The sequence below is a fragment of the Echeneis naucrates genome, chromosome 19 (assembly GCF_900963305.1).
Source record: "Echeneis naucrates chromosome 19, fEcheNa1.1, whole genome shotgun sequence".
NCBI lineage: Eukaryota > Metazoa > Chordata > Actinopteri > Carangiformes > Echeneidae > Echeneis > Echeneis naucrates.
The window spans coordinates 10,920,244-10,936,580 of NC_042529.1; the positions used below are offsets into that span (position 1 = coordinate 10,920,244).

At 44.7% G+C, this 16,337-nt stretch overlaps 1 protein-coding gene across 1 annotated transcript in view; it reads left to right on the forward strand.

Annotated features, from left to right (window-relative positions):
* The window catches only part of bahcc1b (BAH domain and coiled-coil containing 1b), a 52,403-nt gene extending 37,674 nt beyond the window's left edge, over positions 1–14,729 (forward strand). Inside the window, exons 13-28 of the mRNA XM_029528417.1 lie at positions 227–363; positions 626–730; positions 3,353–3,431; positions 3,562–3,748; positions 3,847–4,014; positions 5,084–5,266; positions 5,542–5,780; positions 7,631–7,814; positions 8,066–8,183; positions 8,667–8,742; positions 8,867–8,975; positions 9,086–9,202; positions 9,296–9,433; positions 10,090–11,531; positions 12,758–12,994; positions 13,395–14,729. Coding sequence (XP_029384277.1) covers positions 227–363; positions 626–730; positions 3,353–3,431; positions 3,562–3,748; positions 3,847–4,014; positions 5,084–5,266; positions 5,542–5,780; positions 7,631–7,814; positions 8,066–8,183; positions 8,667–8,742; positions 8,867–8,975; positions 9,086–9,202; positions 9,296–9,433; positions 10,090–11,531; positions 12,758–12,994; positions 13,395–13,604 — 3,729 coding nt within the window. The 3' untranslated portion in view covers positions 13,605–14,729. The remainder of the gene's footprint in view (positions 1–226; positions 364–625; positions 731–3,352; positions 3,432–3,561; positions 3,749–3,846; positions 4,015–5,083; positions 5,267–5,541; positions 5,781–7,630; positions 7,815–8,065; positions 8,184–8,666; positions 8,743–8,866; positions 8,976–9,085; positions 9,203–9,295; positions 9,434–10,089; positions 11,532–12,757; positions 12,995–13,394) is intronic.
* Positions 14,730–16,337: the final 1,608 nt, after the last annotated feature.

Below are 16,337 nucleotides of genomic sequence, written 5' to 3' on the forward strand. Positions count from 1 at the left end.
CTTTGGCTGCTGCTTCACAAAAATGAGCTGCTGCAGGCCTCAAACCTGTGAGCATTTGGTTACATAGAACTCGGTGTAATCAACAAACGGCACAAACGCAAGCTGGTTATTTCATATGGCCAACTAATCAGCTCTCATTTAGTTTTCAGCATTTAACTTTTTTTTCCCTTTTTTTTTTTTTTTTTTTTTTAAACTTTCTCTGTGTGTGTTTGTGTGTGTCTGTCAGGTATGCCCAGTGAAGGGCTCCATGGAGACGATGGGAGGGGAGGAGCTGGCCATGCGTGTCCAGCTGGCTGAGCTACAGCGCCGCTACAAAGAGAAACAGAGAGAACTGGCCAAGCTACAGAGGAAACACGACCACCAGTGAGCAGAGAGAACACACACACACACTTTCTTTTTGTCTAGATTGAATTGTGCAAACCAACATTTGCAGTTCTGCTGTCATGCTGCATCCTCCTGATTTATCAGGACTTGCTGCCTACTCATACCTAATGCTGTTTGACCTGTAGCCAATACAAGTTTCCTCCTGATTTCTCTTGCTGTCCTGACTCTGTGTTTGATCTCCCTCTCTCTCTCTCTCTCCACCCCATTCTCCTCCTACCCTCTCTTGTCTTCCTCTCTGCAGGAAAGAGGAGACGTCTCGTAGCCCTGCCCGCCGGGGGCCTGGCCGCCCCCGCAAACGAAAGTCCACCCCCGGCCCAGCTGCTGCAGACAGCTCCAAAAGACTCAGGTCAGTCCTCCGATATTGCGTCAGTATAATCAGTGTGATTGGCAAGCCTCTCTCATTCAACCTGATTTCTGTTTGTGTTTTTAGTGAAAGGCACGGTTGATTTTCAAGAAGTTCTTCTTCAGCTGAATTGATTCGAATGCTCTATAGCTGATGATTTGCTTGATTGGGCACTGGAAGGAGCTGCTCATGCACATATGCATATACATGCGTGCACGCGCACACACATACACACATATGCAGTGCGTTATGTGATGGAAGCTGTAAGCTGGGTGTGATTTTAAATGAGGCAATGTAATGGAGATGAGGCCTTCATTAATCATCATTAATCACTTTTAATCATATTTATCACTTGCATTGATTATGTCCTGATTCAACACAAACCCCCAGCATACATTAATACAGCCGGACAAAGTTGTGATGTACAGTTGTTACAGTGATAAACGACTTAACGCCACCCCCACCAGCTGCAACACACAACCACGCATTATTTAACACCTTACACATGCACGCTCTCATGCTGACACACATTCCTGCACATAGGCCCAAGCTGGAAACACACAACCACACAGTCAGTGTTCAGCACTCGTCATGATAAATGTTTTTCCTCATGCTTCCCCACCTCTGTTAGTGTGTGCACCCCTTGCCTTGATAAAATGATTAGTGAAACTCGAGGTTTGTCACAGTTCCTAAGATTAGAAAGCGCTAATGAAAATGACAATGAAAGGTTTTAGTCACACAAGCCGTTGCACCACACACACAAATACACGCACACAAAGAACTCATTTAATTAGTAGAGTTAGACAAGACATGCGTGAACAACATTTCTGTTGTTATTAACAAGCGTTGTTTTGTCTTTATATTTTCATTTGCTTATTAGAGTGAGTGAGGGATGAAATGAAACTGTGAGAGATGGAGAGAGAGACAGAACCTTTTCAAGCTCAGCCAATGTTTTCTCTTGATGCACACCTGAACTGTGTACAAAAATGATGAATTAAAGTGAGGCCTGACAGTAAATGCTGAGCTATGATTGAAGCAAGTAGGTTTGTACATGTTATCCAACCAGATTGTGAAGCGAGTGTTTATATTTGTTTGAAAAAGGCAAGGTGAAAAGCCTGTCTTTTTACATTTTAGGGTCAAGACAGATTAAGATCCAGAAAGGAATATGAACGCACACTAATTTAGGATGCAGGGTTGTATGCACAAAAACTGATGGAAGTAGCTGTGTACAGACAAATTAAATGAGAGTCTGCAGCCACTTGCTGCATGAAGCAGACATGATTTTCAGATCACTAGTTTCTGAAGATCTTCAAAAAAGGGTTGAATGTGGTCTTTGAATTCCACCATCTAAAAGGTGTAGGATTGTTTTCTGACTGTCTGAAAATCGCTTTGTGTTGACTGCCTGTCCATAAGGCAACAGTCTGCATTCTTGTTCATCCCAGAGGTGTTGCAAAAGAAGGAAGTCGGACTGCTGAAATCCAGTAAACTTCCTCAGTGACACATTTTTGAAAATTTTACATACCTGCCTTGTGCATGGAGGTGTTGTCATAGTGATAAAGGAAATGAAGCACAATTTGCTGGCACACTGTTACCTAATAGCATTTCTCTTAACTGCAACTATGACCCAAACCATGATGATTAACAATTATCTGGTGTATGTCGTAGGGCACACAAGGCACATGCACACTGACTGTGCAGTCGGTTGGGACGTGACATAGTGTAAACTCAGGGGCTTAGAAGCTCAGTGGGGTCAGGGAGGGGGATTGCAGCAGGGATATATGACCTGGATGGATAGACAAGCCTCCCAAATCTTTCATATTTTTTGAGATAGATCTTTTCCCCTTGCCTCCTCTCCCCTCCCTTCCCCTCCCTCCCTCCTTCCCTCCCTGACCCCCACCCTCTCCTCCGCTCCCCCTACCTCTCCCCTCTTCTCCTGGGAGTGCAGATGCTGAGAGCCAAACCTTCCCTCTGTGGGAATATAGGATTCACCTGCCTCAGACATAGCTGCTAATATAGTGTGTGTGTGTGTGTGTGTGTGTGTGTGTGTGCGCTAGCTGCTTGTGGTGTGAGAGAGCAAGCATACAATCAAGAGGGAGAGAAAGAGGTAGAACGAGAGAGGAAGGGAGGAGTAGTGTTCAATAGAGGTTAGTGTTTATCGATTGAGCCCCGAAGCTCCGGTCAACAGACAGACTCCCTCGAGACTGCTTCATCTCTTTCTCTGTCTCTTTCTCCTCCGCCCTCAACAGTTCTCCTCCCCCCCCATGCCTCTCTGTGTCTCCCCTCCCCTCTCCCCTTCATACCAGATAATTTTTTATCCTTTCATGTGGTGATTCAGCAGAGTTTCATATTCACATGGTTGCTGAATATTTCTGTGTTTGCTGTTAAACTGTGCAGACGGTCAACTCATCAAAGTTATGAGACAGAGAAGAAGAGCGGGAAGCGAGTGAGACAATGAGTGAACCCGAAGGACAGGGAAGTGAAACTGGAGAGTTGAGAAAGGGAGAGTTGGAGAGAATATCATCCTCAAGAGAACAGAAACGTGTGATCAGATGAATTCTGTAATCTGTTTTATCTACCATAATATCTTATGTAAGTGCACCTCTGTTGTGCTTTTATGTTTCGCAGGGCTGGGCTGAATTTGTTGGAGGAAAAAGCCAGGAAAAAAATGTCCAATCATGCTTTCAACAGTCTCAGCGCTGGACAGGTCAGCCACTTTGCAGTCCTTCCTGGTTGAGCCACACAACCACTTCCCGCTCCTAATGCTTTTCTCCTGGATGTTTCAGTCAGTGCAAAGAAACAAGGCAGTAATTAACTGTTGATCTCCGTGTATGCAGATGAAAGCTTGCTGCAAGCACAGAGGTCGGCCCAGCACCCTGAGCTCCAGGCTGGCCAGACGGGTCACCCATTTGAAGCAGAAGGCTGCAGCCCAGCGTGATGCACCATCAGCAGGCTTGCTGCACAGCAGAGGGGACCCTGGAGCAGCAGAGTCACACAAGGGTCACTGCAAACAAGGCGGGAAAGGTCAGGGAGATCATAGAAGAACGTAGAAGGGACACACTCATTTGTTCATTAGATTAGCCCCAGAAAACTAAATCCTCCCACTTCTGTTGATCCACCAGACCCTCGGCAGGACTGGGAGGCCAGTCAGACCACAAAAAGGAAAAGAGGTCGGAAGCCCAAAGTGTTGATGGGGGTCAACCAGAACAGAGCTCATCACAAGGACGGACGGGCCTCTGACAAACAGGAAATTAGAGAAGAGAGGAGTGACAGTGAGAGCTCAGAGCATGGTGAGTTACTGTACAGGTCACAAGGACTTTCTCAATATTTCCAGCCAAACGATCGAGAATTTGCCAGAACAAAAATGAACACTCCTTTGCCTTTAGCTCACAAATTTTTCATGACAAAGAAAGATTATGGCGACTTTTGAGTCAAGCAGCATGAATTTGGCTTAAAGAATGTTAACCAAACGGTGTGAGATTTTGCTATGAGAGTAAGTGTGTGTGCATGAGTACGCACATCAAGCGTCTGAGAGTGAGATATCTGCCGTCAACTGGGGCCTCCTCTCACTTGCCAGCTCGTCTGTCACACCATTAAAACCGTTAACAACTTGCCACAGGCATGCAACACAGCTACCCATTCCCCTCAACGCCGTACGGTAACGTGAGCTTGTTCTGGCCCCGGTCAGAATGTCACACCCCCAGTCGCCACCCCCACTCTCGCTCTCCTCTTTACCTCTCCAACTTCACCAAAGTGCCCTCCTTGAATCGAGGAGCCACAGTGTCATTGCTGCTGACTTTTAAATTACTGTCTCACTGGAGAGGAAGGTCGACTATGAAATGAACAAAACTCCAGGAAAAGGCTAGAATCTGACAGACCCTGTGATCTTGATGGCACAGAGAAGTTGTGATTGAATGTGTGTGTGTGTGTGTGTGTGTCAGTGTTTACATGTGTGTGTGTGACTTGGGCAAAGTGTTGACGAGAATGCCATGTAAGTGACAAGTGTGTCAGAGATGTGTTGACACCTGACACGACCCCCACAGTCAGTGACACACAGCTGCCAATATCAGTCTGTGTGTGCGCGTGTGTGTCGGCCGCTGCCGACGTGCGTGTGCGCCAACATTTGTTTGCTGTCACTGCAGTTAAGGATAATCAGTGCAGTATTGTGTAGTAGTTTGGGCAGAAATCAAATTGGAGCTGATTGTTTGCTTTATGATAATTTAAGTTTAGCCACAGGCTTTTGAAGTGTCGATTCTATGAGGAATATTGAATAGCTCACTGTTGATACATCCTGTCAAGTGGCTTCAGCTCAGAGCAGATCACTTTCTGATGGATCGTACTGATGCTATGGTTCCACAGAGGAGGAGGAGGAGGAGGAGGAGGAGGACGCCAGCTACGATAGCGAAGATGGAGCCGGTGAAACCAAGATTAGCTCATCCTCCAAAGAAACTGCAAACTCTGCTGGGATTACACCCTTTTCTTCACAGTCCTCCAAGCTCCAAGCAAACCAGAAAGCCAGGAGCAAGAGAATGGGACCTGCTGGTGAGATATTTAAATGTACTCTTTATGCACGATGCTGTCACATAAAAACTGACTGAAAGCATTTTTTTTTTTTTTTTTACTTACAACAGCTTTAAATTATTAAAAAAGTATTGCTGTTTGGCAATATTAAATTAAAATTATAGCTGGGTGGGTATCACTTAAAAACATATGCTATGATGGATATACTCAGAACACTGTCAGGTAACTTTAACAAGGCTTTGTTCACATTGACCTTATAGTCAAGTAATATTAGATTATTCCTCGTTCAACCTCAGGCGTGGGGATTTTGCCCAGTACTGACCAGAGGAGAGCACAGAGAAGGCCAAGCCTTGCCAGCACAGAGAAAAGACGTCCAGACCACCAGATGACTAGAAGAGCACCTCTGTCCAGCTGTGGTGTGTCATCACTGGGCTGCAGCTTCAGGGACAGGAACTATGGAGCTCTGACAGACGCGAACAGGACCAGCAAGGAAGCGATGAAGAAGACCTCAGCAGGACAGTGCATTCTGGGGAAGGTGAGATGTTATAGTGGCTAGAAATTATCAGCGTCAGCTGGTGACGTGTAACATTACAGTGAGACAGCAGCACTCTTCTTTTAGCCAGTGACAACTGCTTAAGCAAGTAAATTACTCCCTGACAGTAGTGATTCATGACACTACTCCGTCACCTTTGTGTTACACCCTCAAAACCTGATATTTGTATGTAGCATTTCCTTGTGAACTGCCTCACCTGTGCACTTCTGTGTGTTATTCTGTGTGAGCTAGACAGCAATGAAATACAGTGTTTCTTCCTGCTTTTGTTGTTTGTTGATCATGTTAACCTGAGGTTAGAAAATCATGCACAAAAAATAGTCTGGTCAAGTTATAAAGAAAACTGGTCATTTTTTGAGTGGACGTCACAGCCAGGAAGTCATGCAACTGAATTATCACCCTTTTCAAGGAGACAGGATCTATTTTTATTCCTCTGATCATTCACACAGAAACACACAGGAAAGGGAATTGATTAGGAAAAGGTGAAACACGGTTGTCAATTTTCCAGGTCCAGGTATCACAATAAATTACTCCTGTCACAGAATTGTGAGCAAGGTAATTATATTACTTTTGAAATGAGTTAATGAGCAAAGAGGTGCATGCTGGTTATTCTGTAACAACCCAACGTGGTTTTGGAGGGGGTGTAGGTTCAGACAGTGGTTGACTGTAAATGTTGGGAAAAAAAAAGGAAAGTGACTCAGAGGAGGTCACTCCCTTTGGCCTTGTGCTTCATGTGACAAGAGGCTAAAAATTAGAGAAGAGGGGAAGAATTTGGGAAAAGCCCTCGCGTTTACTTCTTCCCTGTTGAAGTGAGCCACACCCTGGCAGGAAGTTTGAAAATCCTGGCACTGGCATTATTTATCTATTCACTGTAAATCTTTCACTTCATCAAATATACCATTTGCTCTTGTTATAGGTGTGTTTGCATGCCTGCCTGCTGTGCTAATACACCACAGGCCCTGTTGTTTTCATGGAGGCAGCAGTTGGCGAGACACCCGCATTCATTTTAATGTGAAAGGCCCCGAGGTTGCTTTAGACTTTGAGTCATCGTGAGGGAATGTCCAAAAGCACATAACTCCAAACCAAACACAGAAGTATAAAGATAATCACTGGCCATAACCTTACACACACCCTTACATTCCTACACACACACACACACACACACACACACAGCACTAAAATGAAATCATCACCCATGCCCTCTGGTGATGAAACTTCTGTCACTAAAAGATATGGTCTCCTAATGTGGAAAACTGCAAGATACAGTATAAACAAACACACGCACACACATACACACATACACAGACACGCAACATTTCCTCTGCATTGAATATTATAGTCTTTTAGAAAGCCAGATACAAGCAGAAACCTGTTTGGCAAGCTGACTTTCCATCTTCAGTCATCAATCATCCTTGGATGTACTAGCTTAAACTGGTCTGGAGATGGGTAGTATCTGGCGTGTATGTATGTATGAAGTGAGTATGTAAATTAGGTTCAAGCTTCCATATTAGCAGCGTCCGCCCTGCTGAAGTGTCCTTCAGCAAAAGACTTAGCAGATCAAGAGCTGCGAACTGTGACCTCTGAACTTCAAGTGAGTGATGACAGCTAAGAAAAAAAAATCCCACAGACTTAATTGAGGTATCACATTACAAGAGGCGCTGGTGCCTGTGGTTGCTTTTCACTGACTGATTTACCCCATCAGTCACACCAGTCTGGCAAAGCATGTGTCTATTCATCTGCAGCTCCTGTTTTCTCTTTATTAGTCTTTGTATGTGATGAAGTGATGCCATATCCTGCTGTCTGCTCATTGATGTCACATCCTGTTTCCTGCTCAGGCCAAGGGCCATGCCGTGAGCCGGCTCCTGCAGAGCTTCGCCGATGATGACGGCTTTTGCTTGGATGAGGAAAGCAGCCTCTCCGAGGGGGAGGAGGATGAAGAGGAGGAGGAGGAGGAGGAGGAGGGTGCGAAAGAGAAGAAGGCGATCCACCTTCCTCCCAACATGCCTTGTAGAATACCTGGTAGGCATGCACAGTGACACATCATTTATAATTACACACACTTGCTTGAGTTTAAAAGCATGTTTTCATGCCTTTCACACAAATGCACGTACACCAACACACACACTTCTGTCTCAGCCTCTTTGTCCCTCCTCTTCACTTCACATAGCAATTACTCAACACCGCAGTTATGTACATCTCACCATGTATCTTGTCCATCCATCCATTCATTCATCCATCCATCTTCTTTCCACCGCGCCCTTTCTCTGCAGCCTTGCCAAACTGCGTGCTGAGTAAAGAGATGCTGGTAGATGGACTGAAGATCCTGATCTCCAAAGAGGACGAGCTGCTCTATGCCGCCTGTGTCCAAACTCTGGACCTACCTGATATGTAAGACCCTGTTTCCAGATTGTTGCTTCACAGAAGTAAAACCTATGAGACATTTGTATTCTGTTATGTAAAAAGTGCACCACCTCTCCCATGGGAAATTTTAAACATCAAATACCATAAAAGACTGTTGCTGGCTCTGGGAGTTTAGTTTTAAAATGACATAGTGCAAAAAGACCTTAGTCTGATTTACTAGAGAGTTAAAAACTTAGCGCTAAATGCCAGGCAGCTGAGAGAATCTTGACAAAGATGAAGTCTAGACGACTACAAAGCCAAGACACAATGCAGTGGCAGCCAACACAGCTGTCTGTAGAGTAACTGAGCCCTGATAACCAAAACCCTATTTTCAAAAGACAACCTTGAAGTCTAGCAGTAAGGATGGTAGATTTCAGATAAAATTAGAAACTCACAAATTGAAACAGTAGTTTGGTTATGGAGCAATGTTACTTTTCATTCAATTCCCTTTCTTTTGCTTCTTTTCCCCAGATTCAGTGTTGTCATTGAAGGGGAACGAGGGAATCGGCCCAGGATTTACTCATTGGAGCAACTACTACAGGAAGCTGTGAGTTTCAGCTTCACTGCTTCTATTACATTCAGCAGTACTGTGGGTAGTTCTGGGTAGTTTTAACTCATATTCCACCAGAGTTACACAGCTTATTTTCTGATTTATTTTCTTTTTTACACAGGTTTTGGATGTGCGGCCCCAGACTGAGGCCATCCTGACCATAGGGACGCGAGTTTGTGCCTACTGGAGCGAGCGTTCGCGCTGTCTTTACCCTGGATATGTCCACCGAGGTCCATGACATGCACCAACCACACTGCTTTGTCCATACATACACACTCAAACACGCACACGCACACACACACACACAGCAGCTCATATCCCTTTCTGCTCTGTGCTTCAGGAGGTCCAGGTGAAGCTGAGAAGGAGGGCAGTGTGATGGTGGAGTTTGATGATGGTGACAGAGGAAGGATCTCCCTCGCAAACATCAGACTCCTGCCCCCTGGATACCAAATCCGCTGTGAGTGAGGCTTTGTGGATGGGTGGAGGGGTTAATAGTACAGGGAATTAATAAATAAATGAACAGCATCATTAAACAATTTTTCTCTGTCAGGTGCGGAACCGTCTCCAGCTCTTCTGACCTCACCAGGTCGCCGTGGGCGGCGGAGCTCCACTCAGGAGAAGAGAGACACAGCTACAGAGAAACCAGCCAATGAGGAGCCAGCAGGGAGGCCCCAGGAGAAAAGGCCAGGTGAGGGAGAGGACATAACATTTGGATAGTCATTTAAATCAGTCAATAGTTACTCAATCAATCAATAAGAAGAATAACTGCCTAATTTTTCACTCAGGAAACATTCAGGCGCTTTTAATCCTTTAATATGCGTCGTCTTAGAGGCACTGGTCTAACCACTTAATAAATATAGCTTCACAGCCCCGCAGCTCTACAAACAGGCAAAACTGAATTAGCCTGAACAATGGCACCTTTACAGTTTCACCTTTTGACTAATTATCCAATGCCTTGGAGTCAGAGGAAAGCTGGAGTTACATACATCAAAGGACTCAAAAATGTAAATTCCTTGTTTGCTGCCTGTCACTTACCCTCATATTACCGCATTAATCATTATTTTATGAAGTGTCAGCCATGCAGTTGGTGTAGCTAAGCAACATGTGTATAACTCATCACAAACTCTGGGTGACAGGTGTGCTGGGCGGGAGAGACAGGTTTCCCAGGTCTGTTGCAGTTTGAGTAATGTATGTGTCGAAATGGCCTGGCCAGGGGAAGATCAAGGAGATAAAGATATTAAGTTTCCCCAAAGCTCTTAGTTCTATAATTAATCTCAGTATGGTCTTAACACCTGTCAGATCATATTGATTATAACTTCTCTCTGTTGCTGGCTCCCTTTTCAGTTGGCAGACCGAAGAAAATCCACTCAGTGCCTAAAACTGTTAGCACACCAACACCAGTAACAGAATCTGTAACCAAAAGCACCACTTCTTTGTCCAACTGGTCTGTGCCCAGGAAGAGACCACCTGTTGACTTTTTCCTCTTCAACGGAACGTCCCGTAAGACCAAAAGGAAGATACGAGAACAAGACCTGGGTTTGTTTCATCGGCCTGCCTCCCACCCTCTTGCCCCTCCCACCCCTATCAAAGGTATCTTTGGTTCTCCTTTTGTGGTTGACTCATTCAGTAGCATTGCCAATGGCTATGCTACCTTTGGAAGTGGTGGCAGCTCTGGAGCTGGGAGACCTGTCACCACAGTTGCGTCCATGGGACTCCGGGAGTCCTTGTCCTCCTCTTGCTCTTCAACTCTCACCATGGGAATGGCAGCTGGAAGCAGGAAGCCAGCAACTGAACGGGACAGGAAACAGTTCCTGGTGAAGCTTGACCATGAAGGGGTGACCTCCCCTAAAACAAAGAACGGCAAAGCCTTGCTTCGGCTTGGAGGGAGTGGAGGGAGAGGAGGAAAGAGCCTGGTCTCAGCAGGAGCACCACTAAGATACATTCACCCATCCCTGCTGGTGAAGGATGGCAAAAAGGGAGGAGGGGAAAGAGACAGTGCTGGAGTCCGGTCCGAGGCTCTTCTAAAGGGCGCTCCTCCTCTAAGAAAGGATCTTTTGTCAACTGGTCTTGGAGTCCAAGGTGGGGATTATAGTCTAGACTACCCGAGCGACTGCCCCAGTTCCTACTCTGAGCTGGATGAGGATGATGAGGATGACGGCCAAGATGCTGACACACGTAGTGCAGGAGTCCCATCCCACCGCAATCGTTTCCCCTCTCGTCTCTCTGTGTGCTTTACCTCATCTTCTTCTTCCTCTTCCTCCTCTGGGTCCATTTCCTCCTCGTCCCTCTGTTCCTCTGACAACGATTCCTCCTACTCCTCTGATGAAGAATCCTCTTCTGTGCTGCTGCGCCGTGCACTGCTCCAGCAGGACAAACACAAGCACAGGCAGAACATGACCTCTGACATTCTAAACCCTGACCCCACCACCTCCAACTCCTCTCCCTCTGTCTCTGCCCCAGCTCACGGCTTTGTGGCTAAAGCCAACATGGCTGTCTCAGGGTCAAAGGTCAGGGCTGACAGAGCAGAAGACAGGAAGGAATTTATGTCTAAAGGAAGTATGGTGGTGAACAGTAGCACAGCTAAGAGCCAGCTAAAGAGAAAAGACGGTGTTCCCAACAGCCACCATCAGGTCCAAAGCAGTCCGGTTAACCAGCAGATGAAACCTGGCACAAAGGACACGGCGGCCGCTAAGAGACAGAGGATGTCATCACCTGAGCCCCTGCCCAACACGGCTCCCCCGATGTCTGGACGCCAGCTGTGGAAGTGGTCTGGCAACCCCACACAGGTACGATTTAGCATTTTGTTTGTGTTTCATTATACAACAAACAGGCAGCACAGCGGCACAGTGGTAGTGCTTTTACCCCACAGTAGGAGGGTCGCAGGTTTGGTTCCCAAGCCTGGGGCCTTTCTGTGCAGAGTTTGCATGTTCTGCCATGCTTGGTGTGGGTTTCCTCTGGGTACTCCAATTTCCACTCACTGTCCAAAGACGTGCATATTTAGGCTGATTGGTGACTCTAAATTGCCAGTGGGTCTGAGTATGAGTGGTTGTTCATCTCTGGCGACCTGTCCAGTGTGAGCTGGGATTGGCTCGGCACCCCCCTGAAATCCAGAAACAGATAAGCGGTAGAAGATGAATGAATGGAAAAATACCCAACAAACATCTTTTTTTTGTTGAATGTTGAATTGTCTTTAAAGCTATTTTTCCAAGATCTCAAGTTTTTTCATCACATCTTTTTGTCATGGTTCAAGAAAACTTGAGTTCTCATGACTAAATCCCTTTACATTGAAAGCTTGAGATAATGATATTGTTTTCTTGTGGTCACACTTCATAATCTTTGTTTCAGAATGACTGTCTACGTCTGTAACTACTTCAACTCATGACTTAAGTAGATCTGACTCAGACTCTGCATACATTGGCTGTGCTATCACGTTGAATTGGTTTGGTTAATCTCTGAGTTTGCTATCCTGATTGTAAAGTCACGATCCTGAGATAACAGAACAAAACATTTTGTGCGACCTTTGCCACTCAGCTGCAATGCAGTTTGCTTTATAAACATGACCTCCTCTGTCGATGTAAGACGCACAGCTTAAAAAAACTGGCCTTTTATCGTTTACATGCCTCAACAAATCAAAAGGCAAAGCAGCAATGTAGGTGTGTTATCCAGCTTATGGTTACTGTTATCATAACTCACAGGTGAGTTTCATTACTAATGCCTTATCAAGTTAAAAGTGAATTATTTTTGTGCTTCTGTAGCTCAGACAGTGTGAGGCCCAGAACAAGAAAAAAGGAACGAAATCACTGAAAAAATACATTTTAACCCACCATATTTATTATCTGGAGGTTTTTTTGGGGGGGATTGAAATTGGAAGACACATTAAATCCTATATTTTGGCAGACTGAGTTTAGCCAAATAAACAAACAACCCAAATTAATTTCTGAAATGAGGCTGGTGAGGAAAAAAGCCTTCCACTCTGAATAAATTGACTGTTTTTATTCCCCTTCCGTGACAGAGGAGAGGTCTGAAGGGCAAAGCTCGCAAACTTTTCTACAAGGCCATTGTGCGGGGCAAGGAGACAGTGCGTGTCGGGGACTGTGCTGTGTTCCTGTCACCTGGACGGCCGCAGCTGCCCTACGTGGGCAGAGTGGAGAGCCTCTGGGAGTCGTGGAGCTCCAGCATGGTGGTCAGGGTCAAGTGGTTCTACCACCCCGAGGAGACTCGCCTGGGGAAGCGACACCGTGATGGCAAGGTAAAGACCAGAGTGTGCGAGTAGAATATCTAAAATAGGAACAGCCTGAGTCATTTTCATATAAAGATATCACCAATATGTACCTTTTTACGCTTATCTGATGTGAGTGCAACTTCTATTTTCTTCGTTAAACTGCTTCTTAACACACAGTGGGTCGAACCTACTGCACAGGAAGTCATCTATTTTACATTTCTCAGACTGGCAATATTGATTTTTGTTTGGAATAAAGAGAAAAAGGCCTGGACAGTTAGTATGAGAACTAATATCAGGTTGGGCTGAAAGAAAAATTACAGATCTCCACTTTCTGAAACTCACAATAAAAGAGGCTTGTGTGGGACAGCGCTCCTTGAGAAGCAGCATTTTGACTGTGGTATTTATTATCTTTCTGACTCTTCCGTAGAATGCCCTGTACCAGTCGAGCCATGAGGACGAAAATGATGTGCAGACCATCTCCCATCGCTGCCAGGTGGTCAGCAGGGCCGAATATGATCACCTAATGCGCGAACGCAAGCCAGTCAACGCCACAAATGACCTATTCTACCTGGCGGGGACCTATGAACCAACCACGGGCCAACTGATCAGTGCAGACGGCATGGCTATCGTGTCCTAGCACCAGCAACTAGAGAAAAATGTAAACATTGACCTGTCCTCTGGAGTCGACTGCCTTCAGGACGGTCTTCCAGAGCAGAGCAGGGGACAGAGGGAAACCAAGACAAGAGTTGAGGCTCTCAGTATTGATCTGTCCCCTGTGAAAGGAGGAGCTAGCCCACAGGATAAAGCCCAGCAGTACTGGCACTTAGGAGGAGTCTGGCATGTTGTGGGTAAACGTCTGATCTGGGTCAGATCTAACTTGGTTATCAGATGCGGATTGAGGCTCCTTGTTGCAGTGAGAGTCTGTGGCCGAAGTAAAAGAGTCTTGCCACTGCGACTACTGCAACGACTGAACAGGAAGCACTTTGGAGTACAGTAGCCTGGATATGCCATGGAGGGCGGGAGGTGGACTTGTCCTTCTGAGACAAAGACAGACATGGAGCAGGAAAGAATGGAGAGACTTACTTTAAACCACACTGGTTTGGATGGTTTTAATGGTCTTATACTGGTGATTTGACAATGACAACACGATTGGGAGATCCCCAACAGGACCAAAAAACACTGTAGTTTGGACTGTGTGTGTGTGTGTGTGAGTGTGCGCGCACGCGTGAGTGTGTGTGTGTATGTGTTTGCATTGCAGAGAGGCTGAAAGGGCCCTGTTCAGCATTTAATGAGCTCTAAGTAAATAGTGCTTTAGTGTGCATGTGTTTATATTGTATGAATTGTGTGTGTGGTCATGTACGTGTACGCCTATGCTCATCAAGCAAAGATGACGTCATGACACACCGTCTGTGTCTCTAACACTCTGAATATTAATCTATTCAGTCCTTAACGTGCAGTTTTCAGTCCTTGCGACGGAAACACAAAATGTTTTTTTTTTTTCTCCTGTCAAGCCATACACGTCAATACCTCGCTCTCGTATCCTCCTATTCAGGTGCGACGACACATGTACAGGTAGTTGGATTGTTTATTTGAACTGTGTGTGCACGCTGCTGTGCGTGCACAGGTGTGCATGGGTAAGTGTGTGTGCTTTGTACAGCATAATGTATAAAATTACATGTTGTATATAGTATACATATATATTTGTTCATTTTGATGTTTTCTTTTGCAGAGATGAATATTTTATTTAGATTTTTTTAGGGTGTGTGGGGGTGGGTCAGGGAGGTTGGGGTTGGGGGGCGGGGTCTGGCAGAGGGTGGAGGTTTGGTTAAGTTTCCTTCTCTCTTAGTGCACTGAACAAGATTGGAGGCTTGGACATGTACAACTGTTGTGAAGATTTTGTGGTTGAAAGCCGTGCTTTAGAGACGAATACGTAGAAAGGGTGCTTGGGAAATGTTTATAATGAAATCAGAAAAGGCTCTTAAAAGGCTTTTAAACCTGTCCAAAATGTCTTTCTTTTATTTTGCTCTGTTGAGTTAAGAATGTGCATTTTCCTGTTTCAAGCTTTTTTTTTTTCCACAAATACTGGAAAAGAAACTGAGTTTCTGCTGTTCTCTGATCCTAAAAGAATCTAGTTCCTTTTTTTTTTATCTATTTTAGCCTGTATTCCTATATGAAATGTAGATATTTATCTGGCATCAAAACAAAACGTACCAAAGCACCTGAGTTTTACGCTCCGGCGTATTAGATGAAAACAATTTTATGAAGAAAAAAGCAAAAAAAAAAAAAAAACAAAAACAAAAAAACAAACATTCAATCAAATCTGAATCCGGGACCCCTGCAATCACCGAGGTATTTGAAGTAGAGTTCCTCTCGTTGTCTGCTCGTGTTCACCCAGCGTTGCTATGACAGCGTCCAGAAACGTTGCAGCAACATTGTCTGCCCGCTGCCCAGCTGATGCACTTGAGGTCTCTATGGCAACCAGAATGGCATCACGTGACTGTGAAGGACAATCAGAGCCAATCAATGGGACAATGGTGAGAGACACACACACACACACACACAAAAAAAAGAAAAACAAGATAGGGATCAAATCACAAATTATGCTTCTTGTCACTTTTATTCCTGCTTTGCCAAAAATGTCTGTGTGTGTGTTTTATGTTTGCTTGTTTTCCTTGTTTACCATTGTCTAACTGTTTATGCAAGCCTGTGATGATTGTTTGTTGTCAGTGTATAGGATGTACAGGGGGGAAGAACATGAATGCCTTTTTCTTTTCTAGGACATTGATTTTTAACAACGATGTTGCTGTTACACTGCAAAGCAAAAGCTTTAAAAGGAATCTAATGTGAAACTCAATTTTGACATATTACTTTTATGGGTCTTTAATTGAATTATTTTTTAAAAGCTGTATTTTCTTTAAGAAACACTGGATTCAGTTCTAAACATCACCTTATGACAGAAACAACGTTGTTTTTTTGCTTTTTGTTTTTTTTTGTTTTTTTTAGACCCACTGGAACCTGCTTTGTATGGTTGAGATAGCCTACTAAAATATATTATGTAATTTCAGTCATTCTTTGGAAATATGACTTAAATATTTCCTTGTGTACAAAAAGAAAAAAATTATTTATCTTAATTTTATTGCCTTTTTGTGTTTCATTAAAAAAAAAGATTCTTACAAAATAAAACATGATTGTTTTTCTTTTCCTCCAGTGAATCTTGTGAAAGCTACTTTGTGTTCATCAATGCCGATCATTTGTCCCGTGTGAACGCAGAAGAAAGCGTGGAAAGAATGAGAGTGGAGAAAAGACACGAGAGGAGGAAGCGAAGTGAAACTGTAGCTGCAGCTGATAGGAGGAAAGAATGGCCAGAGAA